The sequence below is a fragment of the Globicephala melas genome, chromosome 2 (genome assembly GCF_963455315.2).
Source record: "Globicephala melas chromosome 2, mGloMel1.2, whole genome shotgun sequence".
Taxonomy (NCBI): Eukaryota; Metazoa; Chordata; class Mammalia; order Artiodactyla; family Delphinidae; genus Globicephala; species Globicephala melas.
In genome coordinates, this window is record NC_083315.2 from 102,831,445 (window position 1) to 102,856,277 (window position 24,833).

The 24,833-nt window shown below is 44.8% G+C and overlaps 1 protein-coding gene across 1 annotated transcript in view; it reads left to right on the forward strand.

The window, feature by feature from the left end:
• LOC115852091 (T cell receptor alpha chain MC.7.G5-like) overlaps nucleotides 1–24,833 on the forward strand; it is a 358,045-nt gene that overhangs the window by 297,199 nt on the left and 36,013 nt on the right. The window contains exon 3 of the mRNA XM_070044942.1: nucleotides 23,532–23,612. Within this exon, the coding sequence (XP_069901043.1) occupies nucleotides 23,532–23,612 (81 nt within the window). The remainder of the gene's footprint in view (nucleotides 1–23,531; nucleotides 23,613–24,833) is intronic.

Consider the following 24,833-nt stretch of genomic DNA (forward strand, 5'->3'; position numbering starts at 1 on the left):
CAAGTCTCAACTGAGAAAAATAGGCCAGAAGGCTAGAGAAGGGAAAAGAGGCAACTTCAGAGAAAGCTGAGCTATGGAATGGTATAAGAGGATGAGGAAAGATGGCAGGGCTGTCCAGACTCATCCTGTGTTTAGACCCAAGGGATTCACTGACAGCACCTGAAGAGAGAAAGAGGATGTCTAGTCCTCTCTCTGAAGAAAAATTTGACAGAAAAATCAAAACAGATCTCACATGTCAAGCCTCTCCTAATTATAGCTTTTTTCCCACTTTCTCTCAGTGGGTCCGGCAGGAAATGGTATGAAGGGATCACTGGCGGCTTTGATGGTGAAGCATTGGGAGGAGGGGGTTCACAAGAAATGGGGGGGAAGGGCACAGTAGGGTTCGGAGAGATTGGAGCCATGGTTTTTGTAATGACTTAGAACACTGTGTGTCTAACTACGGAAACAAATTAACCTTCGGGAAAGGAACTAGACTCACTGTTACACCAAGTAAGTACCTCTTCCTTGGTCAGCAAGTCAGTTATTCTTTAATTTCCAGGTGGCCTATGTAAGATTCTGGAGGTCATACTAGACTGTGCAGGCTTACGAGGATTTCCATCTGTCCTTTTTCATAACTGGTAGAGATGGGTGTCAGCCAAATATCTGAGTTTTCTGGGGAAACTCCAGTCTTGAATATTTAATTCAAAACTGGAAAATATGATTCACAATTCTGTTTTTGCCGCTGCCATCATGTGCTAATGTGACATGTGAAGAGGATTTAGATAGAATAAATGCATCTTCACTTTTATCTTGTATGATAATTTGAACTTTGAGTACTTGCAAGCATTTGGAAGAAATGGTTGAAACGTAGGCTATCAGAAAGACAAGAAAACCACAAGACCCAGAGAGGCAGGCAGACAGAATGCCAGAGAGTATATAGTTTTACAAAGTTAGTCCAGTGTGTGTCTCTCTTTGCAGATGGCAAAGGTATTTTGAAAGGTGCTAAGAGCTGATGCTCTGGGTGGGGCAGAGCAATGGGACGCTGAACACTGATCCCAAGGGGAAGGCTTAAACGTGGAAAACTCGGGGGGTGGGGGGGTTCCCCAGTGGAGTTTATCAGTGTGACAGCACATCTGTATCTAGTAAATTACAGTGTGGATAAGGCACACAATTAACTGCGAAAAAAAAACTATGTCTGAAATGATAGATAGATAGATAAGAGAGAGACAGATAGAAAGAAAGAATGAGATAGATACTGGGTATATATACACAGAGTAGAGTAACATGAAAAGCATGGGGCAAATAAATTTCTTGCATCTGAAATTAAAAGCTGTGGAAAATCTGAACATGTTCACTTTGTAACAAAAGACAACCTCACAAACACTGGAAGAGCAAGAACTGGACAGATGGAACTTTTCCAAGTCTGAATTTCTCAACTGTCTTAACCATTCCGTTACCTAGAGGAATGTTTTTCTCTCCTTTCTGCATTAGAAATTAAAGACATGAGTATTGAGGGCTTGGATGGCTCAGACTCTTGTAGTAAAAATTACATTATAAAGCACCTCCCAGCTAGGCTGGATAAAGCACCTTTAGGCATCAAAGCCTTTTTCTTCTCTGTCTGGAGAGGATAAGGAAGTGGTACTCTCCCCACTCTGTCTAGGGACAGGGAGCTCTGAGGGTGTCATAGAGTTACAAAGCAAGACCGTGACAGAGCTGAGCTGTGGGGACCTAGTAATGGTCAGTCTGCTCCCTGCCACAGACTCCAGAGTAGCCAGAAGTGTTCAGGGGACTGTCCCCAGGTGAAAACATAACACACCCAGTGAAAATGCCACTCTCCTCTGTGCCACCAAGAGCAACTCAGTAAAAGAATGCTTTACCCAGCAGGGGACAGTCAGAGTGGCTCTAATCCAGCTCAGAGCCCCAAATACTCGAAAACTGTATGTGGAAGCCAGCTGTAAAGAGTTCATTTCCAAGCAATGCTTCCAGAAATTTTTACTGGTTGGTGATTGCTATGAGTTTTGAAATTGAAGGACAATCACGGCAGAGTAGAAATGTTTGGAACAGGTGAGTCTGATTGGGATTAATGAGATGAAAGAAAATTCTGGCTAGGGGGCTAGAAAAGCACTGAAAGAAAAGATACACTGAACCTTCGGAGCATTCCTTCTAGAGAAGAGTTGTAGCATTTATTCTAGCCCAAGAAGCAAAGAGCAAACACAAGCCAAATTCCATACACAATTGACCTTTTCACACTGGGAAGTTTCTGTGATCATTCCAATGTCTCTGGCTTCTTGGCCAAATAGCAGCAAGTCCTACATGCAAAGAGGAACAGTCCTCTGTTTCCAGGACCGAGTCACTCACCCCCATGCCACCACACAACCACGCCCACAAGCTCTTTTTGTAGAGGAGTTTGATGCTGTGTGAATTCTGGAAACACACAGATCTTTGGCTCAGGAACCACTTTGACAGTCAAGCCTCGTGAGTATGGAACACACCCTAATCCCAGCCTGTGTTTCATTACAAATCAAATAGACTCTAGTTTAGAAGGATTTGATTCTAAAGAGAGAAAAAGTGAAGTTTCAGGAGCAACACAAACACTTTATTAATGTGATTCACTTAAGAGTTCCCATGCATTGCCTTTGAGAGGGTTAAACACACCAATTAACTGGTGTGACCTACAGCTTTAAAATAGAACTTAAATTTTTTTTTTTAATGTCAGCATCTCTGTGGAACCACACTGCTTGCCGTTTGGGTGTCTAGACTTGCAAAATGGAAACCTTAGCCTGTGGTTTTGAGCTGAGGGATTTATCCTGAGCCTGTGACTTGGAGAGCTGTGAGGGAAGATGCACACTGCTTGGTTTGTAGAGCATTTCGGAATCAGTGTCAGGAGGAAGCCAGGCAGACAGGTTGGTGACGTGACCCTCGTGACAGATGTCCGCCCTGTTTCTGTAAAGCTGCTGACAACAGTGGGAAGAGTGGCAGCGGAGACAAGCTGACTTTTGGGACTGGGACGCATTTAGCAGTGAGGCCCAGTAAGTCTGAGAGGAAAGTGAAACATCTGTGTCTCTGCCTATTATTTGTTCTAGCCTAACGTTTGAATTGTCCTGTTTTAGATGCCAGATATACAAAGCATAACCCCTTTAAATGTGTGTGACTGAGGGCCTCCATCCTCTCCATCTTCTATGTGACAGGGGAGCATTTTGTGACCCTGTCGGCTCTCATGAAGAAGTCGGCTCTTTTACAACAGCAACAAGGGAGGGGAGGAAATGACCAGCAGGTCCAGCCAGGGCTACAAGCTGTCCCTGGCTTCAGAGTAGCTGTAGATAGAGGTTCTGGAGGTTCAGGGCATGGGTCTCTGGCAGAGGGATTTATGTAAAGGGTTGACTCGAGGTGTGAATACGGAGGAGGTATTAACAGGCTCACCTTTGGAAAAGGGACCCAGCTCATCATCCAGCCCTGTAAGTGCTTCCACCTGGGAGATGGGGATCTAAATGCAGACTCCACGGGGACATTTCCAAACCCTGCTGATGAGCCTCTGGTACCACTGCCACATCAGCACGGTCCTAAGCACCCAGAAGGCTTGGAGCCATGTAAGTGCGGGAGATGATAGTCTGGAGGTCTCCTGGGTGCTTCTGTGAGTGTATTTGACTCCAAGGACATTACTGGGGGTTCTGGGCTCTGGCAGACAAAGGATACCACTTAGAACTGAGGCATGAACATATAAGGACCGTTTTGTTAGCAGCACCTTTGCAATGAAAATGACTTTCATGGGTGTTGTGGGCATGGCTGTGTGGATAGAGGTTTGATTGTTTCTCCTTTTCTGTCTTCATGTCTTCTTCTCTGCCTGACTTAGGGCCCATAAGTTAGAACAGTTATTAATCATTTGATTTTCTGAGTCCCAATCATTCATCAAGTTCTGACAAGAGAGATTCATTAACATAAAACCCAGAAAGGGAAAGAACAAAGAGCTCAATTCCCAATGTCTGGGGAGTTGAACTTGACAACTCCTCAGCCTTCATTAACTAGCCAGCACCCCATGATCAGGTGAGGTCAAAGAGGGCCCCAGGCAGGTAGTATCTGGCCAGAGCCCTGCTGCCCTCATAGGGGTTAATGCTGCAGAGTTTAGGAGATGGGGATGGATCCCTGAGGGCTTGCCCAGGCTGCCCATCCATGGGGAAGCTCTGAGTAAGGGAGTGCAGGGTGGAGACCAGATGGGAACTCCAGTGGCAGGTTTCTGTCATGGAGCATCTCACAGTGTGGCCACGGGCAGTGGCGGGAAACTCATCTTTGGGACTGGAACGAGACTTCAGGTCACCCTTGGTAGGTAACAGGAACCATGAGGTAACAACCGTGTGTCCTTTAAAACAGGGGTGCTCTTGGGGGGACATCCTAGCTGGAAGTAGTCCTGCCTTCATTCCAGTGGGAGGGGGTCTCACTGAGGGTACCTGCATCCAATCAGTATCTGTGTCGCTCTTATTTCTACTACTGAGGCTTTCCTTTCCACCTGTGAAAACAGAATTCTCCCTGCTTCAAGCTTCTTCAGTCTTCATTACTCTGTTTTCTTTGGAGCAGCAGGTTTGGGAATTAATTTATCATCAGGATTTTCTCACTCTGGGAAACAGAATGAAAAGTGTTCTCAAATAGAGAGTAGAGAGCCCTGCTTTTCCTGATAAATGTTCAGGGGTGATGTGTACAAATGGGAGGAAATGGGCTAGAGTGACCTTTTAATGACTGTTTTTGAGTAACTCTCAGGAAAGTTACTTAACGTTCTACACACTCAACTTCTGAGAGGAATCGTTGGGTTAGACACTTGGTGGAGTAAAACAAATACTCGATCCTCTGGAAACATAATGAGATGTCAACCCTCTCTCTCCCCCGACGCACTGCCACGTTTCATTATTTACCAATTACAAAATAACTACATGATAATTAACATGAAATTACATAGATAGTCTGAGTATTTTGAACTCATAACTAAGATGCAAATTATCAACAATCTGGAGCATGCCACCAGGCAGTACCTTATAAACAGTGGTCCCTGAAGACAAACCGTGTGTTTGGGCATGATTTGTTTGTGGCATGGGTTTATACATAATTTGGGAACCTGTTTGCAAGCTGATTCTATGTCTCAGAGTGCCAGTTTGGAATCTGGATTAGCTGTGCTCAGTGCACTGAAAAGTGCCCATTTGTACAGCCTAGAAGCATGACAAATGGCCCCACTCCTGTAGGAGAGAATGGGACTGTTGTGTTGTGGTCTCTGTTGGTGCCTCTCCCCCTTCCGCCTGCCACGCTGGGAGCCTGGCCGCAAGATTTCCCCAGGAGGTTTTTGTTAGAGGGTGTACTGCTGTGGCAATAATTACAATGACCTACGCTTTGGCGCAGGGACCAGACTGACAGTAAAACCAAGTAAGTGATGGGAGCGGATCAATCGCCAAGGCTGACCTGAGTGGAAGTGCTGTTCTGTGCAGTTTAGTGGGATTAAGAGGGTAGATGCACTTAAGTTTCTTTGTACCTGAGCCGGTTGGAAGTGTGTTCGTTGATGAATTCTGGCAATCCTAAGAATTAGGTCATGAAGAAGTAGAAATTTTCACTGTCAACCCTCATTGACTCCGGATATATAAAAACGCTAATGGTAATATGCAAAATCCATATTCTGTGATAAGACCAAGTAAAAGGATCTAATAACTCAGAAATCAGGTTTTCCTCAAGAAGACCCCCTCCTCTCCAAGAGCACAATCAGCTCCTTTGTTGGGGGTTTTATTGTTGTTATTCTTTGTAAGAAGTATAAAAGTGGCGCGGCCCCTAGTCCCCAGAATAGCCGCTCTCTGACCCCCTGTTGACCACCTGTGCTAGATGGCATGTCTCTGCCTGACCTTGCAATTTTCCCATGTGTCTCAGGCATGAGTCGGCCATCAGAACCCAGTATTCTGGGAGCAAAACTGGTGGTTTAAGATCAAGCTCAGATCTATCTGCACAGCCAGCTGCTATTTTTAGAGAAATGTCCTTTCCCTGCCAAGGAGCTGGGAGCTGAGGCTGCAAAGTGGTGAGACTTCCACTAGAGAAGAAAGTGGTCTCACTTGTTCTTTCTCCGCCTCAATCCTTCCCACCCACTGATTACTGTGAGGCCCCATATGACTGTGAATTATGGAGGCAGCCAAGGAAAGCTCACCTTTGGAAAAGGCACTACACTCCCTGTTAAACCAAGTAAGTACTGGCGGGTTTCAGAGATTAATCAGTGAGTGCAGCTAAAGCACAACCCAGAGTGAATGAGAAGAAATTTACCAACCTAATTTCTCTGTGGAGTCTACCCACCCTTCACCCATGAGCCTACAGAGTTGCCCCGATCTAGGCCCTTGGCTGTCCTCAGCCAGATGAGGACTGGCCTCTGCTGGACATAGGAAAACTCTGGGCTTCATAACATGTAACAGGGCCCCCTCCCCAGGACGGCACTTCTCAGGAGTGATCACCCACCTCACTGTGCTGAGTGGGTGACCTTCTCAGCAATGGTCTCATGGAAGAGGACCCTGGGTGACCCATGGTCTGTGTGACTGCTGGGTGATAGGTGTTTAGACATTAGATTTAATGGAGGATCCCATGAGGAAGAGAGGCAGAGTGGCTACTGAGAGGGGTGTTTTGTTTAGGGAAAATGCACTGTGGAACGCTGGGTATGCATTCACCTTTGGCAAACTCACCTCGCTGCTGGTCATACTCAGTGAGTTCTTGTGGTTAACTCATTATCCTTTCTGGAGAGAAACCCAAAGGGACGTGTTGAAACACGGCTGAATTTAATTGCTTCGTTTAGCATGCAATTGTTAACTATGTCAGATGTGTGAGCAAGATATGAATACATGTTTCCCTGGTGGCTGGATTTGGTTATCAGTTCCATGGGCAGTTTGATAAATTGTATTAATACTGTAGTCAGTGTTTCTTGAAGGTCCACAAAGCACGTTGAGGCTTTGGGAAAGAGGCAGAAAAGCTTGGTGATAGAGAAACAAACCAATGAAAGGGGAGGCTACCAATGCAGCAGCACGCAGCCACGGAAGCATGTCCTTAACAGATAAGTGCTAAGAACCCAGTTGCGCCTATGCCATGTCACCTGGTAGAACTGGAAAATCTAGCAGGTGGACTGAGGGCTTGGGTGAGGGGTGGGCAGCAGGAGCCACAAGCTCCTCGTGGCTTTCCTCTGCTGGGAGAATAGCTGAACAATCAAACTTTCTCTGGAGAGAGGACAGCCCTCTATGGGTCATATCCGTGGAAGCCCCCTCTTCACCCCAAGGACAAAGTAGTTCCCTACATGGACTTCTCCCCTTCACCCAGGCTGGCCGAGTCAACCCTGTGGGAGGGACAGAGAATCCCCATACCTTGGAAGCCTCCCCACTGCCACTGGATTTCCTGTGACAAAGCAGAATGTTTATCTGAGTTGTGAAGCTATCAGGGAGAGGGGAAGAGAGATGGATTACAGAAAGAAATACTGAAAATTTACAAGCTATCTCCACTCTTGCAGAGTTCAGTGTTTGGGGGTTTTGGTTTGGGTTTTTTCTGTTAGAATGATAGAAAACGGGGTGCTTTCCATGCAGGCACACTATTTGCAGTAATGCCTGCCATCTGACATTTCAGTCGTATTTTCCCCACCACCCTCTGTGCCTGAACCGGGTGTGACAGTAGGTAATGGGGCTGATTTGTTAACAAATAGAGTTTATACATTTAAATGAGTGGCTCAGTCAAACCATTCAGCCTGAAGTAACACACGGTTTAGTCCCCTCACCGCCACCCCCCACACCCCCCACCCCGGTCCATTGCTAACCTCCTCTTTTGAATCTACCCTCAAAGGGCCCAGAACATTCTTTTTGTAGCAGCCATGATGGCTTTATCTTCTGAAGGTGGATTTCATTTTTATTAAGAATCAAAAGGCTTTCAGAGCCATGAGTTATAAATAAAGGAGGGACCCAAATTAATTACTGGTACTATTTTGGTTCCAAAAATGAGGCGTGACTATAAAATAATGTCCTTATTGTATATGTGTGGCCCATAAACTGACTCTCAGAGAGAGTCCTAAAGGGAGTACTTTGAAGGGTTCAACCATCATTTCGATGTTTAAATCCTGACATGTTTGTTAAAACAACCTCTTTACTTAATAAACACACTTAAGATAAACATAGCATGAGATTGAGGAGGTTTTGCAAGCCCAGACCTAATCAAAGCAAAAAGACTTTCTGTATGAACTGAGACCTTATCCCAAGTAAATCCCTTTCAGAAAAACACGAGGTCAAAACTTTCGCATGGAGAAAGTGCATACGATATCCTGCTAATTGACAGCAAAACTACACCAAGAAATGGTAACCCTATGTTGGTTTACGTAGAGCCACGTAGCACTGTGACACAGAAAACTACAAATACGTCTTTGGAGCAGGCACTAGCCTGCAGGTTTTAGCAAGTGAGTATTACAGGCAAGACAGACATTTTAAATGTTTTTGGTGTCTGAGACACAAAGGAAGGTAAAACAAGGGAAATACTAGCTATGGAAGCAAAAATTACGGCTGTCTGAAGTGGCCATTCTGGGTCCATCTACTCTGGACAGGCAGGACAAAGGAGAGCTTGGAGGCTGGCTGGAATGAACTTACCACCAATTTCATAAGAATTATATTAATTATTAGAAAATATTTATTAGCTAAAGACTTTGAGAGACTCCTCTAAACACGGGAATTCTTTTAAAACTGTACCCTCATTCCACATTTTTCACTCGCTTTTTCCTACCCCTCTTTACGCCTTTCTCCCTCATCCAATTCAACGCTTCACCTGGGCATTCATGTTTTGAGAAAGCATCCTATCCACTTCTTAGCCTGTCACTTAAGGCTCTCTAAAACCTGGGCCCTTTCTGTTCTCCAAATCTGTTTCCAGCTCTTCCCTTTCTCAAATGCCTTGCTCCAGGCAAATTGGACGCCAACTTCCCCTGAATGCTTACACGTGCCCACACCTGTACCTGGTGTCCATAAATCAGATACCATAGACCCACCACTGAAAATAGACTGGCATACATGAAACAAAGTGTTTCTTAGCCAGCACAAGTGTCACCAGACTTAATTTCATAGGGACAACTTAAGAAACTATATCTCTTCTTAAAAATGAAGGAGGCTTGGGTAAGAGATCCACCAGGCAAACAGCAAAGTAGGAAGGAAGGAGATGCTTCTGTAATGGGTGTGGGAAGGAGGAAAGACATTCTTGGAGGAGAACAACACTGACTGAATCCAAGTAGGAAATTTATGGGCTGCCAAATTCCCTGTACATTTCTTGTTTTCCTTCTGGAGTGGTCCGTTCCGAATTATTGGTTGTTAAGCCCCTGGTCCCCCAGATGGCCAGAGGGTGGGGAAGAGGGAGGAGACCGTGCTGTACACTCAGCAGTGGTGCCTATGGAGTTTCCTTCTCAGATTTTCCTCAGGCTACCTCCAAATTAAGAGAGGTTCACAGAGGCTTGAGAAGTACTTGCAAGCTTTCAACTGTGCCCTTGCGTCTCTGTCCTCACTAAGAGAAAATGCTCAACCCAGACATTTAAGGGCACATGGAGCAGAGTCAGTTGCACCAGTTTTCCCACAGCCAGCCTACATCAGTTTATAGCTGGTTGATTCCCAGACCCGAGAATAAGTCCAGCCAAAATGAAGAGAACTGCCCAGCTAAGCCCAGCTTAAATCACTGAACTGCAGGCTCATGGTCTAATAAATGCTTATTGTTTTAAGCCAAAAAAATTAAGAGAGGCTCAAAAGCATCACCTTGACAGGATGGGAGAAGCTACCTGTAAGAGAATGATTTCAGATTAGTCCTTGAGTTGTGCTATCTCCCGGGAAAAGGACAGTGAGAATGGAAAAGTCCCCACTGGGACACAGACAGAAAGTAGTGAAAGTCCTTTTCCTGGTGACTGTCTAAGTTGGGGATGAAAAGGTCTGGAGCTGGAGTCAAGGGTGAACTCCAGGGCTGACCAGCGCCTGTGACTGTCTCTGGTTCTGTGCGATGAGAAAAAGTGGAAATCCCCTTAGATGCTCCACAACCTGGACCTAGGTCAGAGGTGTCTGGCTCCAGCGCCCTGAAAGGGTGGACCAGCATGCTGACCCCTCTTGCCGGATAGGCAGTTGCAGCTGCCCTCAGTCTCTCCCATTGCAATGACAATATCTCTGACTCCTTTGGCTTTGGTGTCGTGGACAAAAACGGTTCCTACTTTGTCCAAATGAGGTACATGATCTTCAGAACCCCTGGAGAATTATTGTGTAAAACACCGGAGGATAGCTAGGATTTTTGGCAGTCAGTATGCTGGGCTTATGCGGGAAAACTCCTTCTTTAGAATATTTAGAAAGAATATCCTCCATTCACCCAATGTGGAAACAGTCCTGAAATCCAGGCTGGAGCTAAGATTCTGTGCCAGGTTATTACTTAATATTCTCTGTGCTCATGGTATCGCTTCTTCCAGAAGATCTTTAGGGAAAACTTAGTTCGGTTTCTAGGAGGTTTTTGCTGAGCTGAAGATCACCGTGTGAATAATAATGCAGGCAACACGCTCACAATTTGGAGGGGGAACAAGGTTACTGGTCAAACCCCGTGAGTACCTCTCCTGAATCCGTAATGATTGCTCTGATTTCTAAAGGACGCCATAGCACTGAACTTCATCTGGGGGCTGATTTTTCCACCCAATTTTTTTAAGTTAATTCTAATCATTAATCCTAATGATTATACAGTGTATATATATGCCATATGTATATGTGAAAACGGGCACATGTGTAATCACCTGGCACAGGAACAAATAATCTGGAGAATAACAGATCCCTTGTCCTTTTTGTCTTAACCATTTGGGTCTGAAAGTCTGTGTTGGACACAGGGATGGCTGAGCACTGGAGTGAGAGAACCTTCTCCAGCGACTTTGTCAGGATTTTGCCATGCCCTGCTGGCCTGGTGAGGGGACAGCTCGGTCTCGAGGTTGGGGGCTGAACTATTTAACCTCAGAAAAGCCTTGGTGTCCTAACCATGCTGTGAATTGACCACGATAATAAACAGTCTTCCCCGCTGGTTCTTTGGCCAGGGTCCCAGCCGGAGAAGCACGCTGGCTGGATTTGGGGATTGAAAGGGATTTCCTGGTACACATTGGCCTGGTCGGTTTCTGTAAAGCTTTCTATGACTGTGTAATATTGGCAACAACCGTAAGCTGATTTGGGGACTGGGGACAAGTGTGGCAGTAAATCCAAGTAAGTCTTCAAATTAACTCTCTCAAACCTGTCTATGCAGCTGGAAGTATCTCAGAAACTGTCTCCTTCTTTAGCCCTCATGTTTTAAATGTGCAGTAATGAATAGTGTTTTCTCCTGTCCACCCAAGCTGAGCCCTTGCCCACCTCTCAACCAAAATAACTAGAGAGAGGGGTCCAGATGTGCCTGGTAGGAAGGCAGTTGCACTGTTAGACTGTTTTCTTACAGAGCAAACAGGTGACCCTTTCCAAAAAGAGCCATCAGAGAGCACTGAAAGCTAGACCTCCTTAGTCCATACTGTACCGACCTCACTATGGGCCATTGGTGAATCCTGTTTCCTCCCAGCCAAAGATAACTCAAGTGCTGCTGGAAACTCCTGGGACTTAGGGCCCTCCCAGTGACCTCCCTGGAGGACATCTCCTCACCATGGGTTATCCAGAATGACTCAAACTTACCATATAATTTCTGCATCTCTCAGTTCTCTTTGGCCTATAGCCTTATGGTGGATTTGCTAGAAGTAACAGGGAAGGAGTTGGTTTCATCCTAATTCTGGCCTCTCCTGAAAAGTTCTTCTCTCCAAGACTCTTCAGGAGCATCTTAGGGACCACCTACCCTGTTCAGAATTGTGCTTTGTACAACCAGACTTGTTCCTAGCAGTGTTTGCTGTGGCTTCGGCAGGGGCTAGCTCCCAGGGAAGTTCTGGAGCTCCAGGCTGGAGCTGCGGGGAGAGGAAGGGGTGTTATACAATGGAGTCCAGGGGCTTTGGGAAAGACATCTTTGATATAGGTGTTAATGAATTTCTAAATGAGCTTCTGTGTGTTAACCCGATAAAGACTCTCCAGGGAGAAGGTCACGCTTACCTTTGCAGCTCTAAATGGAAGTTGTGTGTTGCAAGAAAAAATGGTAAATGTCAACTGCAGTGCCAAAATGAAGAGACTGGGTATAAATATTGAACCAGTTTTAATGTTAAATTTATGAAATGTAAGCCTTCCGGAAGAACTGGCTCAAGGCACATTTATTAGGATGGATGAGCTAACTATTTTGTCAGTGTTACTGGGATGCACACTTCAAAGGGGAACCCAGAATGTTTTTAAGACTAATGAAAGGTATAGCCACTATAGGTGAATTTTGGAATCAAACTGCCTGGGCAAACCCTAACTCTGCTACTTACCAGATGTGTGACCTCGGGCAGGTTGCCTAATCTCTTCATGCCTCATTTTTCTCATCTGTTAAATGGGAATAATAACAGTACCTAGCTCACTGCATTGTTATGAGACTAAAAGAGTTAATACCTATCAAGGACCTTGCATAGTGGCGGTACCTAGTGAGTCTTCAATAAATATTAGTTATTATTACTAGCTCAGGTTGCTGGAGGGAAGGAAGAAAAAAAACTATCTCCTTTTAAAGTTTTTGTAAAGTAGAGTATTACAGTGTGGCTCTAGCAACACAGGAAGACTCATCTTTGGGCAGGGGACGATGTTACAAGTAAAACCAGGTAGGTCTGAATGTTCTCGAATGAGCCAGAGTTACCCACTAAATTCATTCTTTGGTTAATCATCTCTGCCTTTTGAACTTCTAACCAAAGACCCTTATTTTTAGGTTTTATTTTTCTTTTACAGTAGTAAGGAGAAAGTGGGTAAAGCCTGGCTACGTTCTTTTCTAACCCATTTGGTTTCAGCTAGTGGCAAAAAAAAGGGGGCAGGATTTGAGGTGAGTTAGGTCTGGAATTTCTAGGCTAAGACTGAGAGAATATAATTTTATGGGAGACATAAAAACATCTAGTGTGAGAGATGCACCAAAAAAAAAAAAAAAAGGTTATTTTACATAATGGCATACTACAGTGAGAACCACCCTGGTAGAGGCTAGAATTCTCTATGAACTGTCTTTCAAGGGGAGAAGGGATAACACAGAAATGACAAGGTTTTGTTTGAAAAAAAATGGGGAGGAAAGACGGGAGACTGTTGGTGACTTGGATTTTTTTTTGTTAAGAAATGTGAAAACAGCACTTTTCCATAGGATGGTTGGTAAAAGGCTATCACCAAGTAGGAGTCAAAAGGGTCAAAACATGTATGGTATCCCCTGGGTGAGCTTCACGGAGGAAGAAGAGGAAGAAAATGTCCCAGAGTAAAGTGGTTTTGTACTGGGCAGAAACAGTGTGTCAGATTCTGGGGCAAACCAGCTTGTCTTTGGGATGAGAACAAGACTCACTGTCACTCCCTGTAAATCTTTTGCCACTTGAGAAAAAGCCCTTAATCTATAATGACCAGCTCTCACATCCCAGACACCGATTGAATTTCTCAATGAGCTTCCGGGTATTAACCTGATAAGACACTCCAGGGAGAAGGTCACCCTTACCTTTGCAGCTCTAAAGGTAAGGCCTGTTGTAAGAAAAAAATGGGAAAAGTCAATTGCGGTGCCAAAATGAAGAGAGTGGGTATAAATATTGGATCAGACACTCCAGGGAGAAGGTCACCCTTACCTTTGCAGCTCTAAAGGTAAGGCCTGTTGTAGGAAAAAAATGGGAAAAGTCAATTGCGGTGCCAAAATGAAGAGAGTGGGTATAAATATTGGATCAGTTTTAATGTTAAGTTTATAAAATGTGACCCTGTCAGAAGAACCGTCACAAGGCACATTTATTAGCTTGTGTCTACACATAGCACAATTGTCTAGTTAATTTGGTTAATGTCAGTAGCTGATCCAAATATTGAGGCACTTCCTTGAGAAACCTTTTTTGCACTCAAAATGGCCTGAATTGACTGTCACATTACCTAAATAATTGCCAGATCTGTTTTACTTTGTGCTGTAGAGACCCAGCCTGATAAAAACAGATGCTGTTGTGTCCCCCCCCCCGCCCGCCCCGCCCCCCCTTCTGTCTTCTCTCCACACAGCAAGTTTTCCCTCTATTCAACAACATCTCTGCACACAAAGAAAAGAGACCCAGCAAGCCATCTGACTTATGGCTGCTGCTACTTTGCATTTATATGACTCCTTTCCGTGGAAGAGATTAAGACACTTCATAGGACTTATTAGCTGAACAGATTGACAGCCTAATTAGAAAGAGAGAAACCAGAGTCGGAGTATCTTTTTGTGGCTGCTGTCCCTGCCCCCTCGTGTAGAACATTTGGTCAGATGGTCCTACAAAACAGAAATAAGACAGGGAGGGGGCTCCCCGTTTGTAGTGTGGGCCTTCTCAGCTGCATGTGAGAGGTTGTTACAGGGGGTAAAACAGTGCTAAATGGGTCGGGGCGACTGACAGAGCCGGGAACATGTCTTTCCCCAGAGCTCCTGGGGTCTCACAGAGCAGAGCACATCAGCTGTTGCTATGTGTCCACCCTTCTTACTTCTGTTTTCAGACCCTTCTGTTCTAGGGCTGTTCCTTCTATCTCCCACTCCTCTGTCTAGCTCCTTTCTGTCTCCTGTGACCCCTGACTCCCATGCCCATACCCAGCAGCAACCCTACCACACACTAAAGAGGCCGCCTGCCTTTGGGGCCATCAGTTGTATTTCTGAGGAGTTTCTTAGCCCCCTTGAGTGATCCTCCAAAGGCTCAGGTACCTGAGAGAGTCCTCCCTAAGGGCAGGGCTCCACCCCCAAGAGGTGGAGGTGGGTCCGGGATGAGGGGCCTCTGGAGGAAGGTCGCCCCAGAATGAGGACCACTACGGCCTTCATGATACATGTGTGTGAGTCCCCTCCTACTTGGGAAACTGTAGCTTCCACCTTGACTCGACCTTTGTGGCTCTGAAGAGGGGGCGGGTTTCTGCAGTGGAATCAGCCGTTGTGGACAGTCAGGCTTTGGGGGTGTACGGCGCTCTGGCCCCGGCACTCAAGTGATTGTTACACCACGTAAGTACATCTTTTCTCATATCTGTGGGTGGGTATGTCTGTCAATCATATAGAGGAGTTCTCCCCCCACCCCCATTTCCCAGCTAGTCACTGATGGGATGCAATTTCTGGATCCAGCTGCCCTGCCGGTTTGACCATTAAGATGATCAAATTCATTTTCAGATATAACTTTGACTGATTTCAATTAATGCTGCTAACAGCAAAGGGAAGTTAGCACGTCGTGGGAACCTAATCTATGCTCGTTCACTGCTATGGGAGGACAGTCATTTCTTCTTATCCCCCGGCAGTTAAATTTCAGAATTCAGCTGACCTTTTCCAGGCCTGTCTCCTCTGGCAGATTAAATGGTTGTGTCCACTAACTTTCTTGAAGGAAAACACACAAGACAGATACATTCTCCTTCAGCTTTTCCTAAGAAAGCTTTTGGTTCGTTATTTTGACAGTACACTTTAGCTAACTTATTCCCTTCTATTCGTGTTAATAATACCTGGGCTTAAACAAGCAATTTTCCCCACATTATTCAAAATGCATTGCTGTGTGTAACCCACTGCTCTACCGCCAGCCCTTTTGTCTTCACAACATTCTCTAAGAAGGTAAACAGGGTCACACATCATCACACACAGTTTCACAGACAGAAAAGCTGAAGCACAGACAAGTTAAATAATTGAAGTCAAACCTCAAAAATCAGAACTGGGATTAGAGCTTGAGATTCCTCGTTTTCTTATGGTGAATTATCCTGAGTTGTCACCTTTGTGAATTGAAAACATAATAAGCACAGGCCATAGGAATCCAGTGGGGATGGAACTTAACCAAAACAGAAACTGACTGTCTGATGATTGCACTGGTGTTTGAAATGTACACACCCAAATCTGCTTTGCCATTGGTAGTTATTTGGTGCCAGAGATGGGGAAAGAGCAGAGGGGCCAGGTGTAAAGGCAGAGCACCCTGCTGGGCTCAGGGGGTTTTTGTAGGCCTCGGTATCACTGTGTCCTACAACACAGACAAACTCATCTTTGGGGCTGGAAGCAGATTACAAGTCTTTCCAAGTAAGTCCTAGAAAACCAGGAGTGATTTTGCAAAGGTGTTTTTTATAAACAGCCAACTCGCTTTGGTTCATCCTCGTGGTGCTTTGGGCCACCCTTCCCAGCACTGCACTCTGTAGGGCCTTCCCCACCTCTGGCTGCCTGGTTCTTGTTCCCTCAGGAATGCTATTTCTCACAGAGAGAACATTCTGTAAACCAAATCAGTATAATTTATATACGAATGCCATGGTTCTGACTAGAATCTTATCCGCAGGGAAAACAAGACGCTAGAACATCAGATGCATTATAACTCCAAAAAAATGATCTGTTTCTCTCTTTTGTTAAGTTTATTTATTTATGGCTGCACTGGGTCTTCGTTGCTGCGCGTGGGCTTTCTCTAGCTGTGTTGAGCGGGGGCTACTCGTCGTGCCGGACCAGGGCTCGAACCCCTACAATGGCAGGCGGATTCTTAACCACTGCACTGCCAGGGAAGTCCCCGTTTCTCTCTTTTGCATTTTTATTGAAAACATCAGGGAAGGTGAAACAAGTTCAGCTTCTCCCATTTGAAAACTGTTTATGAATTTTGCTTCCCTTATATGCAGAGAGACCGAGATTGACTTTGGATGTTTAGTCATTCGATTTCATCATGTGTCTGGAATCTATAATGGGAGAGGGAATCAAATGTAATTAAATGAGCAAATAATCTTCAATAGTCAATAGTCCTACGTTGTTTTATGTGCTTGGCTCTGGACTTTGGGATTTATCTCTAATAGGCTCCCCAGAAGGACAGTGAAGGTTTTGGTTAAGGTTTTTGTCTCTGTGTGGATGGCAACTATCAGTTGATCTGGGGCTCTGGGACCAAGCTAATTATAAAGCCAGGTAAGTCTCAGAGATGTGACCAGCCGTAAGGGAGAGGAGACACAGGTTGAATAATACACGAGGCATAGCATGCAAATTATATTCTTAAGAACAATCTAGCCTGCTAGAGACAATGCACTCGACCCAAATAGGGTTTTCATTCCCAGCGAGAAGCAATGTCAGCCACCAACTCTCTTGTTTGATCTAGTTGCTTCCAGAATGAATAAGGCTTCACTAGCCCTCCAAGAGAGCAGAGCTGGGTTGTTAAGGAGTATCTAATTCCCTCTAATATGGTTGGAATTCTTTCCCAAGGATATAACCAGTCTCATTTTATCAAAAGAGAAATCCAGAGAAAAGGGAAAGGGCCACAGTCAAAGACCAAGTGGTGAAAAGCAGTGCGGGCGGTTTTCCCAACATCCTCGTCTCTGGTTGCTGTCCTGCGTGGGGAGCAGATACCTGCAAAGCTTCTGGTCATTTGCTGGCGAATCCCCTGGGGTTCTGGGCTTCAGCATGAGTCCCACAAGGGTGTAATTTAAAAGGCAGTGTCCACAGACATAGAGAATGGACTTGAGGACATGGGGAGGGGGAAGGGTAAGCTGGGACGAAGTGAGAGAGTGGCGTGGACATATATACACTACCAAACGTAAAATAGATAGCTAGTGGGAAGCAGCCGCATAGCACGGGGAGATCAGCTCGGTGCTTTGTGACCACCTAGAGGGGTGGGATAGGGAGGGTGGGAGGGAGGGAGACGCAAGAGGGAAGAGATATGGGGACATATGTATATGTGTAACTGATTCACTTTGTTATAAAGCAGAAACTAACACACCATTGTAAAGCAATTATACCCCAATAAAGATGTTAAAAAAAATAAATAAAAGGCAGTGTCAGGGCACTTGAGGGAAGAATGGAGCCTAAAGGGATACCTGGCAAGTCTGCTTTCACAGCGATGGGACTAAGGAGCTCTTAGCCTGGGAAGACTAAGCCCACACTCCCCATCCTGCCATGGCCCCTCCTGAGGATTCTGAAGGGCTGTGTAAATTATGGGAGTGCTGCCAAGGAGCTCCTCTTTGGGACTGGCCACTGCTTTCTGTCAAGCCAAGTACGTGAGTAGTGGGATTCTGTGTCCCTGGCAAGTGGGAAGTTAACAGTCACTCTTCAGTGAAAAGAAGGGATGAAGGTAGAGTTCTTAGCCCACCGCCATCCCTTATTTAGGCAGGCTCTCAAATTTCCCATTTTCTTGATTGGCACCGCACAGTCAGAGAAGGGGAAATGGGCTAGTGTTAAGGTAAATCCGAGGAAGAAAAACCACTGTAGAAAAATTCTTCCCATCTAAATGTTACAGGCTTTCTGCTCTGTGAACCTGATTCCCAGGTCAGCTCCTGTCCCACCTTTACCTAGGTAGGTACAATCTCTGCTAACCTGTCTGTACAGTTGTGTGTCAGCTGGTCCAAGCACCTTATTCTTCTCCCAGAAGAGACCTCAGAGCTGTGGTTGGGGAGATTGCAGAGAAGGCAGACAAAACTGACCCGGGGTGGGGCAGGGCAAAGACGAGGCTTAGGGTGGGTTAGATCAATATTAATATGGTGATCCATATATTCAATAACACCTTCCCTATATGTCCTCCATTTGTTTTCCCTTTCGTTTTCCCTGGACTACGTCCTTTTGGTTTATTCTGGACATTTACTGCTCCCAGGCTAAGAGGAGAGAAAACTAGCATTGAACTCTCTCTTCAAATCTGAAGAAGCAACAAGTCACAGTTACGTTGGGGATGAGATCAGTTCTTCTCTCTCCAAGCTTAAAATTCTGTCACTTATGCTCTATTTTTAACCAAGGCCTGGTATCACTGTCTTGGATGCTCTCCCCTCTCTCTTTTCTTTGATTCTCAATGTATGTTAAAATGTATATTAAAACCCAGCCAATGCTCAGCTTTGTGATAAAGGAGCTCTTGTGGGCCCTTATCCTTGTCTTTAGGATAAAATCTTTCTTCTAAAGAAAATGTTCACTTCTTCCATTTATTTCAGGACTGGACTTTCTTAAAATGTAGGAGATGGTGTATTATAACTCCCTACTCCTGTCTATCTGAAGCATCATATGAGTCCATGGTGGCATCTCTTTAGGAAAAGATAGGACTATTTGCCTCTTGTTTCCCTTCCCTGGTGAAATATCTTCTTAGGCTACCACATAGACACTATTACACAGTGAGAAAGCTTGGGAATAACCTGGCCAGTGAGTAGGGGCCAGGACCGAGGCATTTGGGTGGAGCCTGGATAGGAGTTCAGGCAGCTCTGTAGCTGGAAATCATCCCTTTGGATATAGGAATGCATCATCCTTTCAAACCCGTCTGTCTAGGGGCTGAGCTCACACATATGAGAGCAAGAGCTGTTAACAAATTATTTAATTCAGCCTTGGCAGAGTTAAGCCTAACAATGCAAAAGGGTCTAGGAAGCGCCTAAGTTTGGTCTTTCTAAGTAAAAATGATTTGCTTTAGGTAGCAGAACCAGTGTTCTTCTTCCTATCGTAAAAGACCATTTTCCAGAAACACATAAAAAAAATCATGGTGAGTCCAACTGCCCCCTCACCACCATGCCATGTGTGTAGTGGGGTTTTACTAGGGGTTTCAGTAAAGGCAGGAAATGCTGTGGGAATAACAACCAGAATCGTCTTTGGAACTGGAACCCAGGTGTTGGTAAAGCCCAGTAAGTGGCCATGTTCTATTTATATTTGACCGAACAAATAAACCCTGTGGAGTTAGTAGAGATTTAATTTATTATGTAGACAAATGTACCTTTTGAAAAATGACGTTTGTAAATGCATGAAACATTCATGATTGTTGAGAATAGAGCAATAATGATAAATAGACTCAGAATGAGACCATCCCAAATTGCCTTTAATATGGTAGCTCAGCCCCCCTTCTTCCGAAGAGATATTGGAGTCATGAGTTATTTACAGCCACAGTGTCTCTTAAACTATGTTCTGCAATGATTTGTGTTTATTGTGATTTTGCCCACAGAACTTGTCTTCCATTCTACGAAAAATCTATCTCATTTTAAATGCTATTCATGTGGATAAGATACCTTCTTTGTCACTCATGCCTGCATATGTATTTATTCTAAAAGACCCAATATAAAACTCAAACATTGTCCCATTTTGACAAAGGTCCACATCTAGTCCGATACATGTCAAATTTCACTAAAAGCATAGATTTACTATTCAAATGCAATGGGAGAAAAAAAAATTGAGATTAACTAACAATCCCAAATGGCTTATTAACACCTGAAATGGAATTCAGAGTGAAATAAAATGGCAGGCATGATGATAGAATTTTTGTTTAATGATAAATTCCTCCATGGGGAGTAAAAACTTTTTGAACATACTTCACTGGGGAGGAGGGAAATAATGAATTCAAGAGCCTGGCATTCCTGGGGGTACACCTAGTATGTCAGCTTCTCCACAATGCATTTTGGGGACAAAGAGACCCATCCAAATGTCAGTCAAAAAAATAATATTAAGAGGCAGGTGTTGTCAAGTTGACTGACTAGGTTATTAAACCCTACATTAGGTTATGATTGAGACTATGGACTGACCAACTGACCAAGGAGATTTCAATAAGAATAGCCTATTTTTGAATGGTTTAGCTGTGGGAAATGCCCAAAGACAAGGAAACAAGCTAGAGAACGCCATAAGTTTGCTTTGGATCTAGTAAGTATGACCAATCCATGCTAATCTTTTGTAATGACTGTGAAAAAGACATTTTGGGGGTCAGGCAGACAATGAGGAAGAAAGTGGGGTTTAGTTCTTTCTGAGTCAAACAAGGACCCAGTCAGGACTGGTGGTAATGCCATCCAGTATGCACCTCCTAGTGGTGAAAGACCATATCCATGGACTGTGAAAGGAGAGCATTTCCTGCAAGACTAGAATCCCTCTGGGCCAAAATGGATGACCCCCACTACCCCCAGGTAGGGCAGGGCTGTAATGAGTGCAGCAAACATGTACTTGGCCTAAAGTAAGGTATCTTCAGGGTTTGGTGATATGGCCACACCAGAACAGAGCCCAGGGTGAGGTGAAGGCTCTGTGATGCAGTTCTATCTCAGGTGAAATTCAGATGAGTGTCTTACGTGGCCCCTCCTGCCCCCATCCTTCTTTAGGCTCTGAAGAGTAGATTTCTAGCTCTGTGGCTGTCCACCCAGCCATTTTTTGCCTGCCGTAACAGAATTGTGTTAGCTATCACACAGGAGTTTGTTGAATTGTTGCTTTTATAATTCACCCTCAGTGTCAAATGAGGTCATCCAATTTCCTCTCTGCACATTTGCAATAAGCAGCATAAAAATTCAAACAAAACAACCAGGAGACAGGGAGAGAGATGGCTGATGAGATAATGAGGCCTGTTTATTATAGTAGAGGAGGAAATATCCTATGAAGCTGAGATAGCCAATGAGGGATGGGTAGCTTTCCTGAAGAGTCACTAGGGGTTTTTGTTGTGGTCCCAATCACAGTGCGAACAAACTTCTACTAACAAAATTGTCTTTGGAAGAGGGACTCAACTTCTTGTTCTCCCCAGTAAGTGCTGTTCATGTGATTTTCTGATATTGGCTCCCGTTGAGTGAAAGTGGTTTTGGTGTTGGGTGGGAAAAGTTTCTTAGGCTCTAAACATGTGGGTAGCCTCTCAGTCCTGGGTCCTTCTGCTCTCACAGAGGCCCAGTCCTTGGCCCTTCCACGGCTTAGCCAAATATCAAATTCTTTCCCCTCTAGAGCTCAGAAAGTTGCTGCCAATGTTTTTGCTGCTTAAATATCAATTACCTTTTTCATTGTTTATACATTATGAAGAGTAAAAAATTTGTGACATTTTGTCAAGTCCATCTTCAAGTCTCCCCCGCAAGGTTTGTCCCCAATGGACTTTGTTTGGACACATCGTTAAACCCAGGATGATTTCTGACTCCAGCCAAGTGGCATTGGAAATGACCCCAGCCTACCTATGACCCCTCTCCTTCCACTCTTTATAAAAGACTCATTTTCTCCCTTTGTCCTCTGCTAAGATTCCTGGCTCTGGTGCCCCATGCCTTCACATTTCCCTTGTTCCAGGGATGGGTGGAAGATAACTTTTTTAAGAGCTACTTTAATCCAGAGGCAACAAAGATGGTACGTCAGCCAAGAACAACATCTTGTGTGGAGCCTTCTTACTCTGTGCCATTTTCAAAATCTTTTTTTTCATTTAGAAAAAGCAGCCATTCCTTTTTATTCCCAGCACAGCAAAGAGTTCATTATGAGGCCAGAGACAGGGCTTCCTTTGGAATATTTTTCACAGGCTAACATAAGCCGGAAGTTTGCAGGCGGTTCACAAATGCATTCTTGGGCCACAACTCCATGTATGGAAGCCGGTATCGGCAGAGTAGACAGCCAAACCAGGGGCATCTTACCGATACCACATTTTGTAGAGGATCAGGGAGAAGGAGGAAAAGACGTGCTAAGGGAAAACAAAAACTATGGTTAAGTGGGGAGATTTCTGTGTGATTCCACCCAGTGAAAAAGATTAACATGAAGAAATATTCAGAAAACCACCAAGACCAGGCATTCAGAGTTTTTGTTATGGAGGCAATCACTGTGGGGATTCAGGAAACAGGCAGCTTCTCTTCGGAAAGGGCACAAGACTGGCTGTGATTCCAAGTAAGTGCCCCTGGCCATTCCTAATGTTGATCAGAATGGCTTCTGCCTTTAAATGATTTTTTTCAATGAACCTATGAATGCTTTTACCCCCAAGAAGGTTCTGGTAGGAGCTGGGAAGTCAGTGCTAAGCAGGAAGATGAACAGGTTACTCTGGTGTAATTCAAAAGCTAACCAGACAATCATGGGCAAGCACCGTGCCTCACCCCGTCCTCAGCGCCTCCAGCTTGTTCTGGCCAGTTCCCTCCCCTGATCCCAGGAGACCAAAACCCTAGGACAGAGAACCTGAGACTCTTTAGTCTAGGGAGGACAGGAAGGCTTGTCTGAGATCCAAGAGTCACTTGAAAATATATTGTGTGTTTCTATTTATTGTTGTTATTAATTTTGTTGTTGTTAATTCTAATTTGTCTAAGTAATACGTGAAAATTTCTCACCATAAAAACAATTCAAATTACAGATAAAGCCAATATTCACCTTGACCCCCCCTTCCTTCAATATCAGTTTCCTCCCCAGAGGTGACCACTGGTTTGTGTGTTGTGGTAAGTTTCTATTTGGAGCATGTTGACATGAAATCGCCCATCTTCAAGGGAAGGAGCTGAAGACATAAAGAACTCAGACTGCAGATTTCAATTAGATATAAGGAACAGTTGGTTGACTGCAAAGGCCGTTGGCAAAGAAGAGCTACCTTCCCAGGAGCTCTTAAAGAATATATAGGTCTTTGGTCCGAGAACACCTTGTCTGAAGACAGGAGGATGGACTAGTTGACCTCTGAAATCCCGCCAGGTGTCTGTAGGTCTCAGGGATGGTCCCCCCACCCCCGCATGGCAAGCCTCTGTGACAGCCCTTCTCTCTTGCCTGTCATCTGGTTATTGTTACAACCTGAGCTTTTGTCAGCACTGCTCCTGTGCTGTGAGTGGTTTGATTTTCTCAGCATCTGTGGGGTTTTTGCAAAGAAAGGAAACTCTGTGTGTACTCTGGAGTTGGGGGTTACCAACTCATTTTCGGGAAGGGCACCAAACTCTTGGTCATACCAAGTAAGTTCTTCTTTCTGGCTAATTATTCTTCCCAAGATGCCTGCCTTCCATCATGCAGAAGCTGTCAAAACACAGGTGGTGTTTTCTTTGCTTGGTTTGTGTTGGGTGGTTCATGATACCAGTTGGAAAACAAGGCTATTAATGCATATATTCCCTGGGGCATTGTACTTGGCTTTTAAGATCCATGTAGTCTCTCCCTGAGAAAATATGTGAACCTCCACGAGGAGGAAGGCAGAGGGGAAAAAAAAGGCAGGAATTGGGTGAAAATAGATAAAGGACTTGCAGGAATAACAAACAAGAGGGGATCCCAGGAGACCAAGCAGTAGCCACTTTGAGTGAATTTCCCAGGAGTTGCTCCTGCCAAGGCCCATTCTTTCAAGGAAAATTATGGCAAATAGAATCGGAGTGGGAAGTTGCTAGTTATTCGTATTCGCCCCACGTTCTAACCTAATTACAAGGAGATTGTTCTGGCCATGGGCAGTCATTTCAGGTTTTGTTTTCCTGCTTGCCTCCTCCACCTCCACCTGTCTTCCTAGAGGCCCGAGTCAAGGTTATTGCAATAGCACCGAACACTGTGTAACACCGGTGCAGGCAAATTAACATTTGGGGACGGGACCGTGCTCACTGTGAAGCCAAGTAAGTTGTGCCTTTAGGGGCAATCAATCAAATCGTTAGTGTGAAAAATACTTTAATCCTGTGCATCTGCTTGGGCTCTTTATGTTCTTTCCCCAGGCCAAAGAGAGTTGGTTTCTTTCTCTGCTTTAAAATGAGATGTGTGTGTGTGCGTGTGTGCACATAACACACACACTTGCTCTGGCTCATGGTGAGGAGCTTTCAGGAGCATATACAACATTTTCAAATAAATAGAGATATAAACAATAATTGAACCAGTGACACTGTCAGGAAGAACCTCCACTGGGGACCCAGCACCCCGACCCCTGGTTTGGCTTCCCTGCAGGCTCCCTGGCCACATGCATATGCTTTGGCTCCGTCTGATGGTCTAGGGCAGGAAATTCCTCGTCTTTTCTTTGTAAGCAATTCCAAAATTTAGCAGCCCTTACTGCCAGAAAGTACTTTTGTACATCTACTTTGACTACCCGCTCCCTGTCACTATGATTTAAATCTCTGAAAAGAACCACTACAACTTTAGGCATCTAGTTTGCAAATAAAATTTCTGCTGTAAATATGAGACTCAGCACTGAGTAGACTTCTACAGCACCT